Genomic DNA, 15,471 nt, shown 5'->3' with positions numbered 1-15,471 from the left:
TTTACCCTACCTCGGACACAATTATCACAATACATTCAAAATAATCATTGTAACTAGTCTTCTTGTTAGAATATAAAGTACAATATGCAAAATACTGGTGATTGCCGCATTTATTTTTTTGTTAGGAAAACTATCCACCTGTAATTGGTTTGTTCCTGTTTGCTGTGGAAGTCCACGCACAACACCACTGACTTTGCTAAGCACAACGATCAATCAGTTTCACAGCAACAATAAAAGACTACAATATGATATTGTCTAGAGCACAGCATTTTGATTGACCAGTGATTTGTACTGTATGAACATGTTCAAATGCTCACCATCATTGTTTTCCACTTCATTATATCGTTGAACAAATTTGTCTCGTCTTTCTTCAGTTTGTGCCCCCATGGGCTTTGACAAATCTCTATAGGTTGTAGGAGAAGAAAGATCCAATGTCTACAAAAGACGTGAAAATCTCAATTTAATGTGATCAATTGTTACTGATTTCAGTGACAAAGGGAATGCTATTTATTGGAAACTCACACCAAAAACCAAACTAGATATAGAAATGATTCAGACTTGGGTGGTATGTGGGACTGGGCTTGGCTTATGATTACTGTCATTTCATATGAATTAGGGTTGATATATATACAATTTTATGAATTAGCTGTGTATATAAGAAATCAATGATTTATTATATATTTTGTAATTATGGACCTAGATTATTTTAGATCATATTACATCATGGTACATCACATTCCTGGTACCTATTGTGAAGTGTTAAGTTACATGTATAATGCACATTCTGGAAACCCTGAAGCATGTTGTGGGATAAATGTAGGAAAAATAGAAAAGAGATTGCCTGGGTGCAAACAGCAACCAATTTCCTGATTGAATTTCCCATTGGTAATACATGTGCATATTATTATACAAAGTAATGTAATATATGCACTGAGAAAACTTTATGAAAAAAGCGAGAGGACGTCAAATGTTATTTTTTTTCATTAGATTCTGCCATATTTCATCACAAAACAAATATACAAAACAGGAGAGCAGTTTCAACGTGATGCTTTAAATAGGGCATTTATTTGAGGCTCTCTATATAAAAGTCATAGATCAACAAATCCATTAATCTCCAGTGTTCTGAAATATTTCTTGGAGTGGATGGCTTACAATTACTGCAGTCACATTTAAACAAAATAAAATACAAATGGAGGCTCCTTTTGGAAGTAGCTGACGTAAATCATATTAACACGTTTTTCATCGCTCACCTCGGAATCATAATCAGCAATAATCCAGGGGAAGACAGGATACTGCATGAGGTCATTGTAAGTCCGGCCAGCCAAGGTGTTTAGGTACATGAGGTATTCAAAATTACTCATCTTCCCTTTCTGCCACCATAACAAGAGAGAAAAACAAACAATCAGAGGATAAACCAGACCTTTGAAAACGGTGCTGCTGTTTGATTTACAAATACTTCTAACTTACCTGCCATTTATGTAGAGCTGTCTTTTCTCCTCCTGCATTCTTACTGAAAGGAAAAGCAAAATGTAAAAATCACCTTTCAAACCCATCAGAACAAATGTTTTTGATATCTTCCATTTAGGCAGGTCAGTACTACTGTAGTTGGGTACAGCAGAAAAAATGTCAATGTGCCACTTTAAATGTAGGGAACACAGGCCAAATATAATCCTACGGTTACCTACGTAATGCTTGACATTAAAGAAGTTTCAAGTGTATAAAGTAGACAAGTTTAAATAAAATGAATCAATTCAATAAAATATAATCTTGAAAAAAATTACAATAATTACAATAACACAAACAGTTTACAAAATTAATTTAATAACTGCCACTCAGTTGGGTATCAGTAAGTACTAGTGGACACCAGCCATCATTATTTATTTATTTATTTGTCTTTGTAATATATAATTAATATTGTTTCTACTATGTGACTACAGTTTTTGGTCCACACTATATGGTAAAGCTTTGGTAAGCTAAACAATGTTGACTTGATAGGTAGTGTGTTGCTCTTTAAACTGTGGTGTGTGATTTACATACCGAGACAGCGTCTTTATAAAAGCTATTTGCTTTAACTGTTTGATTTACATGGTGTACATTTTCTTTACAGTACAATATTAAATGTCTATTTATTTCAAATAAACTTAATTTTTCATTGTTGAATTAAGCTAAAGTATTGTATGTTTAGCTATTTAGTTTAGTATACAGCACATGTCTAATTATAACAGATTTACATTTTTAAAAAAACAAACAAAAAAAAAACTATTTGGTTGTAAAAAATGGAGTAGTTCTCTGAATGTTATATATAAAATAACATTTTTAACTTTACTCTGGATTGACCAAGCAATAAATGTGTCACGACACAATGATTATAGTATTCATGTTGTTTGTTTGATATGTCCCATAGCCACCGCAATAACAGTAAATGAACCACATAGACTTACTGTAGCTTTCAATTTAATGTCTATGGGACACACGCATTGACACTCATTTAGACTAGAATGAAAAATGGTCTCTGCATTTCATGAGACCATTTAGTGTACATTGACTAATTTACATTGATACTTCAGGGGATAGAGAAATGTTTCCTGTTAACAGATTTGAACTCAAAAGTTAGCAGGGACTTCTGGTTGTCTTTGTCTTATTATTATCATCATGTACAGGGAATATTTTTATGATACTAGCTCACAGTGGCAGATCCTAATACAGCTTCCCTAAAATGTTTTCATCACATTTTATTGTATTTAGTGGTATACTGTAAGTAGGTATTTTGATCACTCCTGAAGAGCAAAAGGGGTGTGTAGCAAAGATATCTTACAAAGACAGCATACAAATTCCTTTAGAAAGGTTAAAAAACACCAACTCAAGAGGAAGTGATTTTAACTAATTTATATGCATGCAAGACAACCCTCAATCCAGGGTAAAGAACTCCCTCCAACAAGACACTTAAACACAGAGTAATGGGTCCCTGTGCCCAGACTGAGTGTTCTTAAAGATAATGTTACTGGCCTTACAGTTACACCTTCTCCAGTGAAACCTAAAACCAGAACTTGAATTTCCTTCATCTGCACAAGTTTCAGCATGTTGAGTTTGTTGTCCCTCAATTAAGTATCAGTCCTTAGCTTAATGTTTAAACAGCAGTATCAATGGAGAAGTGTTTTCCTTCCTAACCACCACACCAGAATGTACATAATAACACATACAGCAAGGTAACATTTTTAAAAGACCAACCATGGACTTCCCTTGCCTTTTCTTGTTTGTGTGTGTGTGTGTTTTTGTCTATGGGTGTGGTGCTCCCACACCAAATATGAATTCTGTTTTGCATTTCAAATACATTCTTTTTGCAGTCTTTGTGAGTTAATGGGGCCTATTCAATTGATCTAAATATTGATGTTCATTACATCACTAAATAAGACCCTCCCTGCTTTTGACCTATGTTTAAAGACAGCAATACACTAAATTAGAGAACCACAAGCACTGTGGGGAGTTAGATTTTCATAATCTTGGTATACAAATGATCTAAGTGGCTGTATTTAAATTATGGGTCAATTCTGGATTCAATTTTTTTTTTCTGGAAAGCCATTCATTTATCAAAATAAGGTTTGATTCTGTTTGGATTCTGTGCCATGCTTTTCACCAGATTCTTGTTTGTGCTAATGTTTATAGCAAAACCCAGTAAAATGGCCCAGTAACCTGCTAAAACAATATTACATGAATCAGGGCACAGTAAGTTGTATTTTGTTCACAATTGAAACAACAGGCAATCATTTGCACTGTCATTGTCATTGTATTAAAAAAAAAAAAAATACAGGGGAACACACAATGGAAATTAAAACCTTTTTTAGGATCTCTGATTTATGTGTTTACAATATTGTTTAAAAAGGCTAGCAAACAAACACACACATAGAAGTAAATTTGTTACTCCAAACCTTTTTTTTTATTGTTTTTACAAGTACGCCACTGACATACAAATGATCTCCAGGGACCACAGATTTCTGTTTCTTAGCAACCAAGTTAAACAAGGAAGAGAGCAAAAGGAAAACTGGGCTTGCTTTTGTTGTTGACAATCTGCTGGGAGGTCGATGCTATAGTTAGTATTTTAATCCTTCATTTTAATTACTGATAAATATATGAAGAGCCTGCAGTAAATCATCCCATGTTACTGTAGCCTCCTGGTTTTTATTTACAAAGCCTGTAGAAAGCCTTATTTATAATTCACCGAGTCAGAGATGGAAGAATCCGGCACAATGACAGCCAGGCCCGGGGAGCACATTCCATACTTTTAACTTGGGAGACTGAGAGGTTTCCTCTCATTAATTCAGCTATAGAGTTCACTGAAACAAATGCTGGTAAGAAACTGAAACTATTATTGTTACTTTCCTTGTGTTTTTGTTTTAATAAGAAAAGTGTATTTTCTTACTTAGCAGAGTTTAAACTTTCAATTTGCACAAAACAAGTAAACCTCTCAAGTTATAAAATGGATCCAGTTAAGACTAAACTATAAAACAACCAAATTGCAATTAAAACCACTGCTTAATGACATTATATCCATAATTGAAATATATACTGTTTTGGTGGCAATTTCAACTATGTTCAGTTAACTGCCAATTAGCAAGGCATTCAGATACCTAAAGTGTGAAGACTTTATGATAGGTTTACAAACACGTATTTAAATGTAAAATGTTTTAACATGTATTATTTTTAAGTTGCCGAGACAACAAGCAACTTAAATCAGCATTACAATCAGAAAGAGTGCTTGGCTTGTAACATGGCAACAGAAAAACAGATCAGAAAATGATACTATAGCAGATCATAACTAGACCTAGTCATAACTAAAAAGTCATCATGGAGAACGCATCTCCCCTAGAGGTGTCAGAGTATGACTGCGTACAGTAGTTGTCTTAAACTGATCATTATCAATGGTGGAGTTTCCATGCGTGTTTTTTTTTAGCTCGAGACATTTGCTCGAGAAAAATGTCTCGTGTAAAATGCTTTTTTGGGTTTCCATTCGCTCAGTTTATTTTACTCGAGTAAACCGGGCTTTTCACCCGATGTCATGCAAATGAATGGGAAAGGTGGGGGTTGATATGTAAATTAGCTATGCATAAAGTACTCGTGCTATTTTTGAAGATTACCAGTGAAATTTTGTGAAAATGTGGTTTCCATGCACAGAGAACTGGTACACGAGTGAATCTAAGCTGCTGTAATAAAGCAAAATACCTCATGTCTGGTTGGTTAATAATGTGTTTTACTGCTCTTGCCCAAATGTCATTAGTGGGGTTTCATGTTAGTAGTGAATACTGTTTCAACTAATTTATCTAATGACTCATTAATTAAAAATGAACCTGGAGGTATAAAATAAAACTGACAAACAGGTATTTTGCAGATCACCATGGCTGAAAACCAGCAGAGACGTTATATATATATCCCTTTCATTCAGGCAATACAGCATATAGGGGATCGCAGGTGATGCTGCGTATACTACCCTGGCTTAGAAACCCTACCCGTCCGGACGCCATGGGACAATATGGGTAGTGGGCAGCGACTCTCAAAAAAACAAGCCCAATCCCGCTTATTATAAGGTTACCTCAGCCGCCAGTTTCAATTGGACAGCAGCGATCTGAGGAGGCTCGTGCTGTCAGAGATTCTCTCCTTTCTTTTAAGTTGTGTTGGATTTACTTTTGTGTTAAATATTAATGATGCAAACAAATAAAACACAATCAATAAGTTCAATTGCAATTTTATTTGGTCAGTTCTGAGAGGGCATCAACAACTTGTTGGTATAAATGTTGTTGCGCTGTTTTGGGCGATCGAGCTGGCTCATGACATCCAGTTCACCAACTATATTTAATAACATGGAGGGCAGACACGTGTTTTCTTTGGACATAGCTGGGATCAAAAAAAGGACGGGAATTAATTCAGTTAGACATTTAAGGAGCTCACTTGTTCTTCATGTTTAACTTTAGCGTAGTTTTTATAGCAAGGGTATTCTCTCTATTAATACTATAACAAGGGCATAACGCAGTTCATGGTAAGTGGTTTTATACAGAGCTGTAAACCCACAAGAGATATACAACATGACAGACCAGACACAGCAAAAAACAATAATAAAAAAAAGCAGCCTGCATTATCATTAAGGTGAACTACACCACTGCTAAACATAAAACCGCCTATCAGTCACTTACTTTCTGCCATTTTGGAATTCACAGTAACAACTGACCTGCTCCCTTGCAATATTTATAGTGTGTCACTTAAGGGTAAACAAGCTCATTCACATTTACACATGAATTGCGGGTTTCAATGCGAAACTGGGCATGGATTTTCCTGTGTGTTTCGTCATTTACACGAGTAAATGAGATTTACCCTATCCTTCTCTTTGCCTGTTTTTTTTCGGCCACAGACCTGATTTACACGAGTAATTCTCCCAAACGTGCACGCGCATCGCCATTTCACGTGTAAATTGTAGGGAAATGGGTTAGGCATATTTTGGGCTTGTTTTGAAAGGCAGTGCCGCTTTTGTTTCTTGTGGGACTTGGCAACACTGCCCAGCAGTTGTTGCCGACATTCTCTGTCAAGTATGGACTTGCCCATACATTCAGACTGCATGTTCTGCATCCACTGAATTGGTTGGTAGTGTAAGGCAAAGCTTTGCCAAGTTATACAGATGTGGAAATCGATTAGAAACAGTCCCAAAACTCGGTTACCCAATTTATTTTATTAGTACCGAGTCAAAACAAATAAAACATGCCTATTCGGATCTAAAATTCTAACTGTGTTTAAAATGTAAGCAGCAGGTTGTTGAAGCGAGGTGGTTGTGCTAGATCATACCTGTAGTACTGATTTAACTTGGCTACAACCGACAGAAATACTTTTTGTCTGCGCTGACTTTCCAGTTTGTTTTCTGAAAGCTGTTTATTTTAGTTGAGCAGCCTCTGTAGTAGCCTTTCGTTTAGAGTGTGATTCTGAAGCTAAATAGCGATCGATCATATTTTCTCCAAAGACGCATGTACAGTTTCTTTGGGAAATATCTTGACACAATCATCAGCCAAAATATACTTTGCTTTTTTTTGCTTTATTTTGCTTTGTCGTCCATTTCTGGTATTTTACCTCCAAAGCTGAAAACTAGATTTTAGCAACCTAAATCAAAACAATGCAGCACTGACATTGTCCCACCCCCTACTGTACATACAGGTCACAGAAAAGCGAATACAGACGCACTGATAGGCTGATTAAAACTTCGTTGTCATGTGAATAGTAAACAAGAACGTTAACCGCTTTGGAGTATTTTTTCTGTAAATGTTATTTGTCTAAGGACTTTTTTTTTTTTTTTTTTTGCCTAAGTGCAACGCACACTTTATGACGAATGAATGAAAAAAAGCGTCGCTTGCGTTGTGCAGTAGTTCATTTAAACTAGGTTTCTTTTTTTTCCCTCTCTGTACTTGTTCGGTATGCATTGGCCCCTAAAAGAGGTGAATTTCGCGGTGACCCTCAATTTCCAGATTTCCGCAAAATCGCAATTTAGGTAGACCCCTATCTAAAGTGGAGGGGCCCATACCTTATGTAGCTATTTCACATTTACATTTTGATGTATGTCTTGAGAGCTGCTGATCCAGCTGCTGTTATAGAAATTACAAATGTGGTGTATTGGCAAAAGTCCTCAAGCTTTCGAAAATATTATACTTGCATGGACATTTACTTTTCTATGTTTTTCCTTATATTACTGTGGAAGTCAATAAGTTAATACGTTGAGTGTGGGGTGTTTCTTATTGTACAAGATATGTTGCGCTTATATATATATATATATATATATATATATATATATATATATATATATATATATATATATATATATATATATTATCTTAAAACAAAATGTGTATTGAACAATTCCATGCGGGTGTATTTATAAATTGTTTTGTATTCCAGATAATAGAAATTAGCTAAACTACATTAGCTTCTTTTGAGCTCCCTTTCATACTCCTGAATATGATTAATGAGTAGCCAAAGGGCCTGAAGGGCTTATAATGAAGCCATTTTAATGGGGAGGTGTGTAGTACAGAAACCCATATCACTTCCTAAACAATCATTTATCACAGCCCTGATTTTACTTCATGCTTTGAAGTCTATAGCGTGAAAGGAGCTAGAGATCAATCAGCTGTAACCCATGTTAGTTTCTGCTCACTTTCAAAATACATTAATTACTTCACTACCTATTGTGTTGTTTATTAAACTTAATTAGGGAAATAGGTATTCGGGTGAATGAGCATGACTGTAGGCTCTTTTCTTTTTTATTCCCAAGAGTATAGGCTTTCCTTCAGACTGCCTACAGACATGCATCTCTCTCTCTCTAGATAGATAGATAGATAGATAGACAGATAGATAGATAGATGTACAAACATACAGCAGAATTCATAATGACTTCAATAAAGTAATACAAAGCCCCTGATCAAAGTTTACTGCAGTTTAACAGTCATATTTAGAAGCATGGTAAATTGTGCACCACACTTATTTATTTATGTGTTTTTATTGTATTTTACATATTTTTCGTACACACCTAACAACTGTCACAAATCATCCTACAGTGTGGTGGGACTGTAAGCAACTTCTCTTTTTTTACAGGAAAATGGGCAAAGGAAAGAAAAAAGCAGGACCTACAGGGAAAAAGATTACCCTTAAATTAGCCAAAAACTCATTAAGAATGACAGCTGATGGCAAGCGTAGACTCGACCTTAGCAACATGGGCATTGCAGCCTTCCCCAAATGTATTCTAAAACTGGCAGACGTAGATGAGCTTGATCTCAGCAGAAACATGTTACAGAAGATTCCGGACTACATTGAAGATTTTAAGAATCTACGTTGGCTGGATTTCCACAGCAACCAGATAGAAACACTTCCTGAGACCATTGGGCAACTTGAAAACCTCTGTTACCTTAACCTCTGCAACAACAAACTCACAGCAGCTTCTCTTCCACTGCAGTTAGGCAAGCTGAAGAAATTGCGCCATCTCAACCTTGGAATGAATGGTTTTGAATGCCTCCCATCAACTCTTGCTGCTCTGAAGGAGCTGCAGGAACTGGGCCTGTTTGACAACCACCTGACTGGCCTGCCTGAAAACATTGCTAATCTTCCCAAGCTCATGAAGGTAAATGTGAAACGGAACCCGTTCCTTCAGACTAGAGGTGAAGAGGACAGAGACACCATCCAGCGTTTAGAGTGTCTGTATCTAGTCAATGAAGATAGCCTGTGCAAGCCCTGCCTCAAGAAGTGCAAAGAAGAAAGAGATAAGTTAAACAAACTGAAGCACTTTGCCCCTTCTGCAAGGAAGCTGACTTTCCAAGGTCTCCTTACCCCGAATTCCACAGCACAGGAAACCCAAGAAGAGTGGAGGTGAAAAAATCCAACCCAGCTCCTCTCAATACTAGACTAACAATATGCATTCATTAAACACAGACATATTGAGGCATATTTCCCCACTGTTGGCAATTTGCTATTCCCTTGGTAAATGACAAAGGCTATTCCCCCAAGTGGAAATCCAGGTTCACTATTATCCGGTATTACACCACATATTATACAAATAGAAATATGACAGTGCTCAGACCTCACTGGGTCTTTTGACAGCAGCACATAAATTGCCTTTAATTTTAGAACTGGAAATCACAGGCCATGTAAACAAATATGAGAAGATGAGACTTGGATATGGGAATGCGTGTGTGAAGATGAGACTTGGATATGGGAATGCGTGTGTGAAGATGAGACTTGGATATGGGAATGCGTGTGTGAAGATGAGACTTGGATATGGGAATGCGTGTGTGAAGATGAGACTTGAATATGGGAATGCGTGTGTGAAGATGAGACTTGGATATGGGAATGCGTGTGTGAAGATGAGACTTGGATATGGGAATGTGTGTGTGAAGATGAGACTTGGATATGGGAATGCGTGTGTGAAGATGAGACTTGGATATGGGAATGCGTGTGTGAAGATGAGACTTGGATATGGGAATGCGTGTGTGAAGATGAGACTTGGATATGGGAATGCGTGTGTGAAGATGAGACTTGGATATGGGAATGCGTGTGTGAAGATGAGACTTGGATATGGGAATGCGTGTGTGAAGATGGGGCAAAGAATTCTAAAAATCATGTGATTTAAAGAAATAAAACTGAACATTTAAAAATGATAATTATTGCAACATACTTGTTTTAAAAAGATTATATAAGTTTCTGTTTTTCTTTTTTTGTACAAAATACCCTGTTTTGAGGCAAGGTAAAGACAAAGGAGGTTTTATTAAAAGGAATATAAATTCTAACAGTATATAACTAGTACAAATATATTCAGACAATTTGCCCTTCTTGTTGCTTCAAAAGATGGCCCTAAGTTTATTGTTGCTGTGCCAATTTGTTTTTAATATAATTTATAAAGAAAAAAGGATAATTAAAAGCTGATTAATTGAAAATTCATATGGATCATATTTTATTTTCATAACTACACTTACCAAATGGTGCAAATCTACTAATTAGTCATCAATATCAGATAATTCATTAATATCACTGATTGCATACTCAACATAGAGAGCTTTTTCTAGTTTTTTTTTTAGTTTTTTGATGCACATTTTCGCTCAGATGCAAAGAGTGCATCAGTTTAAAAAAAAAATAATAAACTGCAGGATTAGTTATTTGAAGTTGGACATTGAGATACAAGATGGTGCTAACTGTACCCTGCAGCCAATTATCAAACAGTCCTGTTGCTATTTGAAGTACTTGTAATGGTGCTCGAATTCTTGTGGCTCTTACCGCATATTAATAATGGCTTCCGTGACCCCTTTCCCTTTTAATGATGGTACAGAAGAGCAAAACCTAAAAGTAAAAGGAGAAAATCAATCTCACTATTCAAGACATGGACAACAGAAATTGACAATGGAAACTATTTTAGTGCTCTCTGACTTCACCTGTTAAAAGCTTTGATTTGATCTTTGTTCTGAAAAACTAGAAACTTGGATTCTCCACATTTCATAAATATTTCAAGTGCAGTGTCCTACAATGTTAAAAAAAGAAGACAATACATAAGTATTCAACTTAGATTTTCAATTAAGTAACAAGATAATAGCTAGGTGTTAATTTACAGTACATTTCACACGCATGCAGTAGATCATCAAAACAGCAATGCAAAATGAATGATGGGAAATGAGTAAGAAATGTTTCAACTAGTTCTCCACCACAAATACAATTTCCTATTGATACTCGGCCTTACCTGAAGGAGGAAACGCATGTAATGCGCTTCTTGAACTTCCTCATAAGGATACCTGGAGCAAGTAGGATTCTCTCCAGGTTTCTCCTTGCTAAACATGTTGCAAATGAAGGAATCTGTAATTCTGAAACAGGAAGGGGCCTTTATTTTTAAAACACTGTACTTCAATCTACATCTGTTTTCAGACCAATAGGAAACCCCAGTTAATTTTTTTTCCAGAAATAAAAAGGTTAGAAGCTCTGAAACAGTGGTGATACTAGCCCATAGGAGGCACAAAGCAACAACTGCCCCCCCTCCCCCTCTCAAATGTATTTAAAGTCTATTGAAAATAATATAAACTGTCTTTTATTTTCCTACAAACTAGATACATATTTTTGTGTTGAAGCAAATACATATACAAGTTAAAAATATATATATAAATAAACAAATAAGTAAATGTTCCACAGTAACATGCTCATTGACACAGTGTTTGTGTGCAGCAGTCAATAAATAAATCAGTGTTTTTGCATCGTTCATGAAAATAACATATTTTAGGACAAATTAAGTTTTTAGGTTTTTTTGTTTTGTTTTGTTTTGTTTTGTTGCTCTGGCACTCAGCATTGTTTTTTTTTTGTTGTTTTTTTTTAACAATAATACAACTGTAATATTACCTGGAAGGTTGGTGTTTTTTACAATAAACATCTCTTGATTCAGACATTGTAAAATTTTCACAGATGTAGAAATCAGCTTTTCCAAATAGCAGAACGCCTTCTGATATGACATGTCCTTTAACAATTACCACAGATAACTTCATGCTGACCTAAACAGAAGAAAGATATATATATATGTATATTGTTCATAATTTAAAAAGTAAATGAAAAGCTATTAAAATACAGTAAAGGAACACAAACATGTTGGCTGTACGTCTGAAGAAAATCATTTTACATACAAAGTTGTTTTTTTTTAATATAAGTTTTAGAAATGCAGATAGCAAAACATCTGTTGAAATGTGTTACTGTGCTGCTTATCCAAAATCCTGTACACAAATCCTGTGACCTTGGATAACCCCAAGGTCACAGTGGCAGCTGTATAACAGTCCCCTGATACACAGGATAGTTTACACTGACACGATTCTCACTACAGGTTCTTACCCTCCTCATTCTTATGGGACAATATTATTGATCACAAAAAGTCTTTTGAAAATTCGCCTAGCTAAAATCAGGAAAAGGATCAACAGTCCACCATTTTCCTGCAACATTTTAACTAGTATCATAATAAGCAGTTCTGTTTAACGACCATGTAATTAACCCACATTTTTTACTGGGCTACAAGTAGAGAGTTCACAACTCTATGTTTTTTAAGGCATATTCCACAATAAACATTTGGTTACATTATTCTGCATACAATGTGAACAATAATAAACTCTAAAAAATGAACTGACTGGGTCAACTAGACAGGAGGCAAAAGGGTATTTACACACACAACAACAAGAATTATTATTATTATTATTATTTATTTCTTAGCAGACGCCCTTATCCAGGGCGACTTACAATTGTTACAAGATATCACATTATTTTTACATACAATTACCCATTTATACAGTTGGGTTTTTACTGGAGCAATCTAGGTAAAATACCTTGCTCAAGGGTACAGCAGCAGTGTCACCCACCAGGGATTGAACCCACAACCCTCCGGTCAAGAGTCCAGAGCCCTAACCACTACTCCACACTGATGCCCCATGCATGGCTAATTGTATTGTTCCTATTCATTTCAAAAGAACAAACCTGCACCTGTGCCTTCATCTATCATCAGCCTAGCTTAAACCCCACAGGACTGAAATACCCAAACCATATGGGGTACCAGCATACAGGCAGCCGTTTGCAATTAATACAAATCAAATAAACCTTCCCTTTCAGTAAACACTTCGAGGCCACAGTAAAAAAGACCTTGGTGTTTATTACAAGAATTAATCAATGACATGCACACAATAGAGAAGTGATAATTGAATAGTGGCTTTGGATGCACTGATTCCCAAAAGATACTTTGTTGTATATCCTTGTTTTTAAACATATGCAAAAACACATTTTCTTTTTAAACTTGGGCAGCCACACATATGTATATGTCGGTCTGGTCAACCAAACATTTGGTATAGGCTGATGGGTTACCATGGTTTTGCTCTGGTCTCTCTATCAATCTTAATTCAAGGAATACTTCAATTAATCATAATTCACTAGAATCACAATCTGGAACAAAATCTATGTATTTGATTACTTCATTTCACACAGCAGCTTGTTTAGTGGATCTCTTAAATGGTTGAGAAATATACTGTATATGCGGTAATATCCATCCATTATCTGTAACCGCTTAATCCTATAGAGGGTTGCGGTGAGCCGGAGCCTAACCCGGGAGACACAGGGCGCAAGGTGGGACTACACCCTGGACGGGACGCCAGTCCATCTCAGGGCAACTACGGAGTAATTTAGAGAGGCTAATCCACCTAGCCAGCATGTCTTTGGACTGTGGGAGGAAACTGGAGTACCCGGAGAAAACCCAAGCGAACACGGGGGGAACATGCAAACTCCACACAGACAGACCCCTGAGGCAGGAATCAAACCCAGGACCCTGGAGCTGTGAGGCAGCACCGTTAACCACTGCACCACTGTGCTGCCCTATACGGTAATACACTATGTGGAATTTAACAACAGTATTTTGGTTCTAAGATTAATATACTTGACAAGGTAATCAGACATTCTGCAAGAATATATTAATATTTGCAGGTTGTCATATTTATATGTATTTCTTTTCAGAAATATCAAGTGTTGTACAAAACAGCTTGAACTGCGATCCTACATTAATAAGCATGAAGGGAATTATTTATATGACAGACAACACAGCAGGACCGAAAAACTCTACATGAATACAAGACAGCTGACATCACCCCCCATTGTTATTAATAATACAGTGCTTATGCCACATTTGCACAATCATACAAGTGGTACAACAGGTTGCAGATTGTAAAGATGTTTCGCAGTTTTAAAAATACCCCTCCATAATACTGCAAGATAAAATCTGACATTGCTAAATGCTATAAAATTATATATTTGTATTAATCATAAAAGATTATCAGGCCTTAGGCCTGCTGTTTGGTGTAATAAAATACAGTTCTAGAAATGTATAAACATTTATATTTACAGTAGACTTTAAGCTCGTCTGGAAAAACCAATCCTGTCTACAGTTTTTTACTGACACATTTTGGTGAAAGTTGAAAGTTGGTTCTATGAGAGAAAAAAAAAAAAACATCAGCTGGTATTTCAGATGATAAAATAAAGAACCAACACAGAACAGCCTTAAAAATATAATCTTGCTGTTCATCAAGTCAGTTTTTTACTTTCGCAAAAAACAACAACATTTACTGCAGGTATGTGTTTGGTGTGTGACTGCTGATAGCCAATAAGCACAGTGTAAATGCAGTTGAATGAAAGGAATGGTGATATGAAGTATCTTCCACACAGACCACACTGCTTACCTTTTCCGCCTCTGACATCTCCTGAAGAATGACTTGTGTTTCCACACATTGCTCAGAGAAGTCATCAGAATGGAAGGTTTCATTCAAGGAAGGGAAAAAGGTTAGCTTGTTGCAGTCAAGTCCGTTTTCATCCACTTCTTTCCCCAGCACATCCACATCATTTGCTTCTAGAATGTAAACAGTTAGTAATGGAAAGCTTCATGGAGAACATCAATCCACCAATGCGTCAATCTGTTTCTGCTCAGTTGTAAACTGGGTTAGCTGCAGTTGCATGAAAAGGACATTGGCTATCATGTAAAGTCTTTGTAAGGTTTCCTGGACTGGATTACATCAACATGCTGGCAGTGTCATTGCCATTATAAAGTACAGCGTGGCAGGGCGAAAGCCCTACATGTAAATAGTGTGTGCATGTGTGTGTGTGTGAGTGTGTGTGGTATATCTATAGGGTTGGCAGGGAGGGGGTTAATCCTCCCTGCCAGAATACATTTAAGAATGTGGCTGGAGCCTTAATTGAATGATTGATGGTTAATTAGGCTCCAGCCACATGGGATATAAGGAAGGAAAAATCCTTTGTTACTGGTTGGTGTGGAGGTGAGTGTAACCTGTGTTGAACTGTGCTGTGCTGTGCTGTGGATACTCTGTGTATTGGTCAGTGAAGCTGAATACAGTAGTGTTTTGCTTAAACATTTTATTTTGGCCACTTTGCCTGTTTGTTTGTTCCTGCTAT

The 15,471-nt window shown here is 36.3% G+C and overlaps 2 protein-coding genes across 4 annotated transcripts in view; one reads left to right on the top strand and one right to left on the bottom strand.

Moving 5' to 3' along the window:
* The window catches only part of LOC117415679 (WD repeat- and FYVE domain-containing protein 4-like), a 68,674-nt gene that overhangs the window by 16,258 nt on the left and 36,945 nt on the right, over nt 1–15,471 (bottom strand). For 2 of the 3 annotated variants that reach the window (XR_004663622.2, XM_034026318.3), the window contains exons 43-50: nt 14,745–14,911; nt 11,890–12,038; nt 11,243–11,363; nt 10,941–11,026; nt 10,786–10,848; nt 1,468–1,510; nt 1,251–1,370; nt 318–435 (exon numbers count right to left, since the gene is read on the bottom strand). Coding sequence is in view for 1 of the 3 variants with exons in the window: in XM_034026318.3 (XP_033882209.3) it covers nt 318–435; nt 1,251–1,370; nt 1,468–1,510; nt 10,786–10,848; nt 10,941–11,026; nt 11,243–11,363; nt 11,890–12,038; nt 14,745–14,911 (867 nt within the window). In the remaining 2 variants the exon portion in view is untranslated. The remainder of the gene's footprint in view (nt 1–317; nt 436–1,250; nt 1,371–1,467; nt 1,511–10,785; nt 10,849–10,940; nt 11,027–11,242; nt 11,364–11,889; nt 12,039–14,744; nt 14,912–15,471) is intronic. The other variant, XR_009329044.1, reaches the window with a different exon arrangement.
* On the top strand, nt 4,033–10,452 carry LOC117415678 (leucine-rich repeat-containing protein 18-like). Its single transcript, XM_034026317.2, has 2 exons — nt 4,033–4,346; nt 8,617–10,452. Exon 2 carries the CDS (start codon nt 8,621–8,623, stop codon nt 9,386–9,388), a length of 768 nt encoding a protein of 255 aa, XP_033882208.2. The 5' UTR covers nt 4,033–4,346; nt 8,617–8,620; the 3' UTR covers nt 9,389–10,452.

The sequence above is a fragment of the Acipenser ruthenus genome, chromosome 7 (genome assembly GCF_902713425.1).
Source record: "Acipenser ruthenus chromosome 7, fAciRut3.2 maternal haplotype, whole genome shotgun sequence".
NCBI classification, from domain to species: domain Eukaryota; kingdom Metazoa; phylum Chordata; class Actinopteri; order Acipenseriformes; family Acipenseridae; genus Acipenser; species Acipenser ruthenus.
The sequence above is the reverse complement of the archived record's forward strand: the minus strand, read 5'-3'. Positions and strand labels throughout refer to the sequence as shown.

Excerpts from the sequence above, each read along its gene's own strand:
- LOC117415678 (XM_034026317.2), top strand. The coding sequence starts at position 8,621 with ATGGGCAAAGGAAAGAAAAAAGCAGGACCTACAGGGAAAAAGATTACC.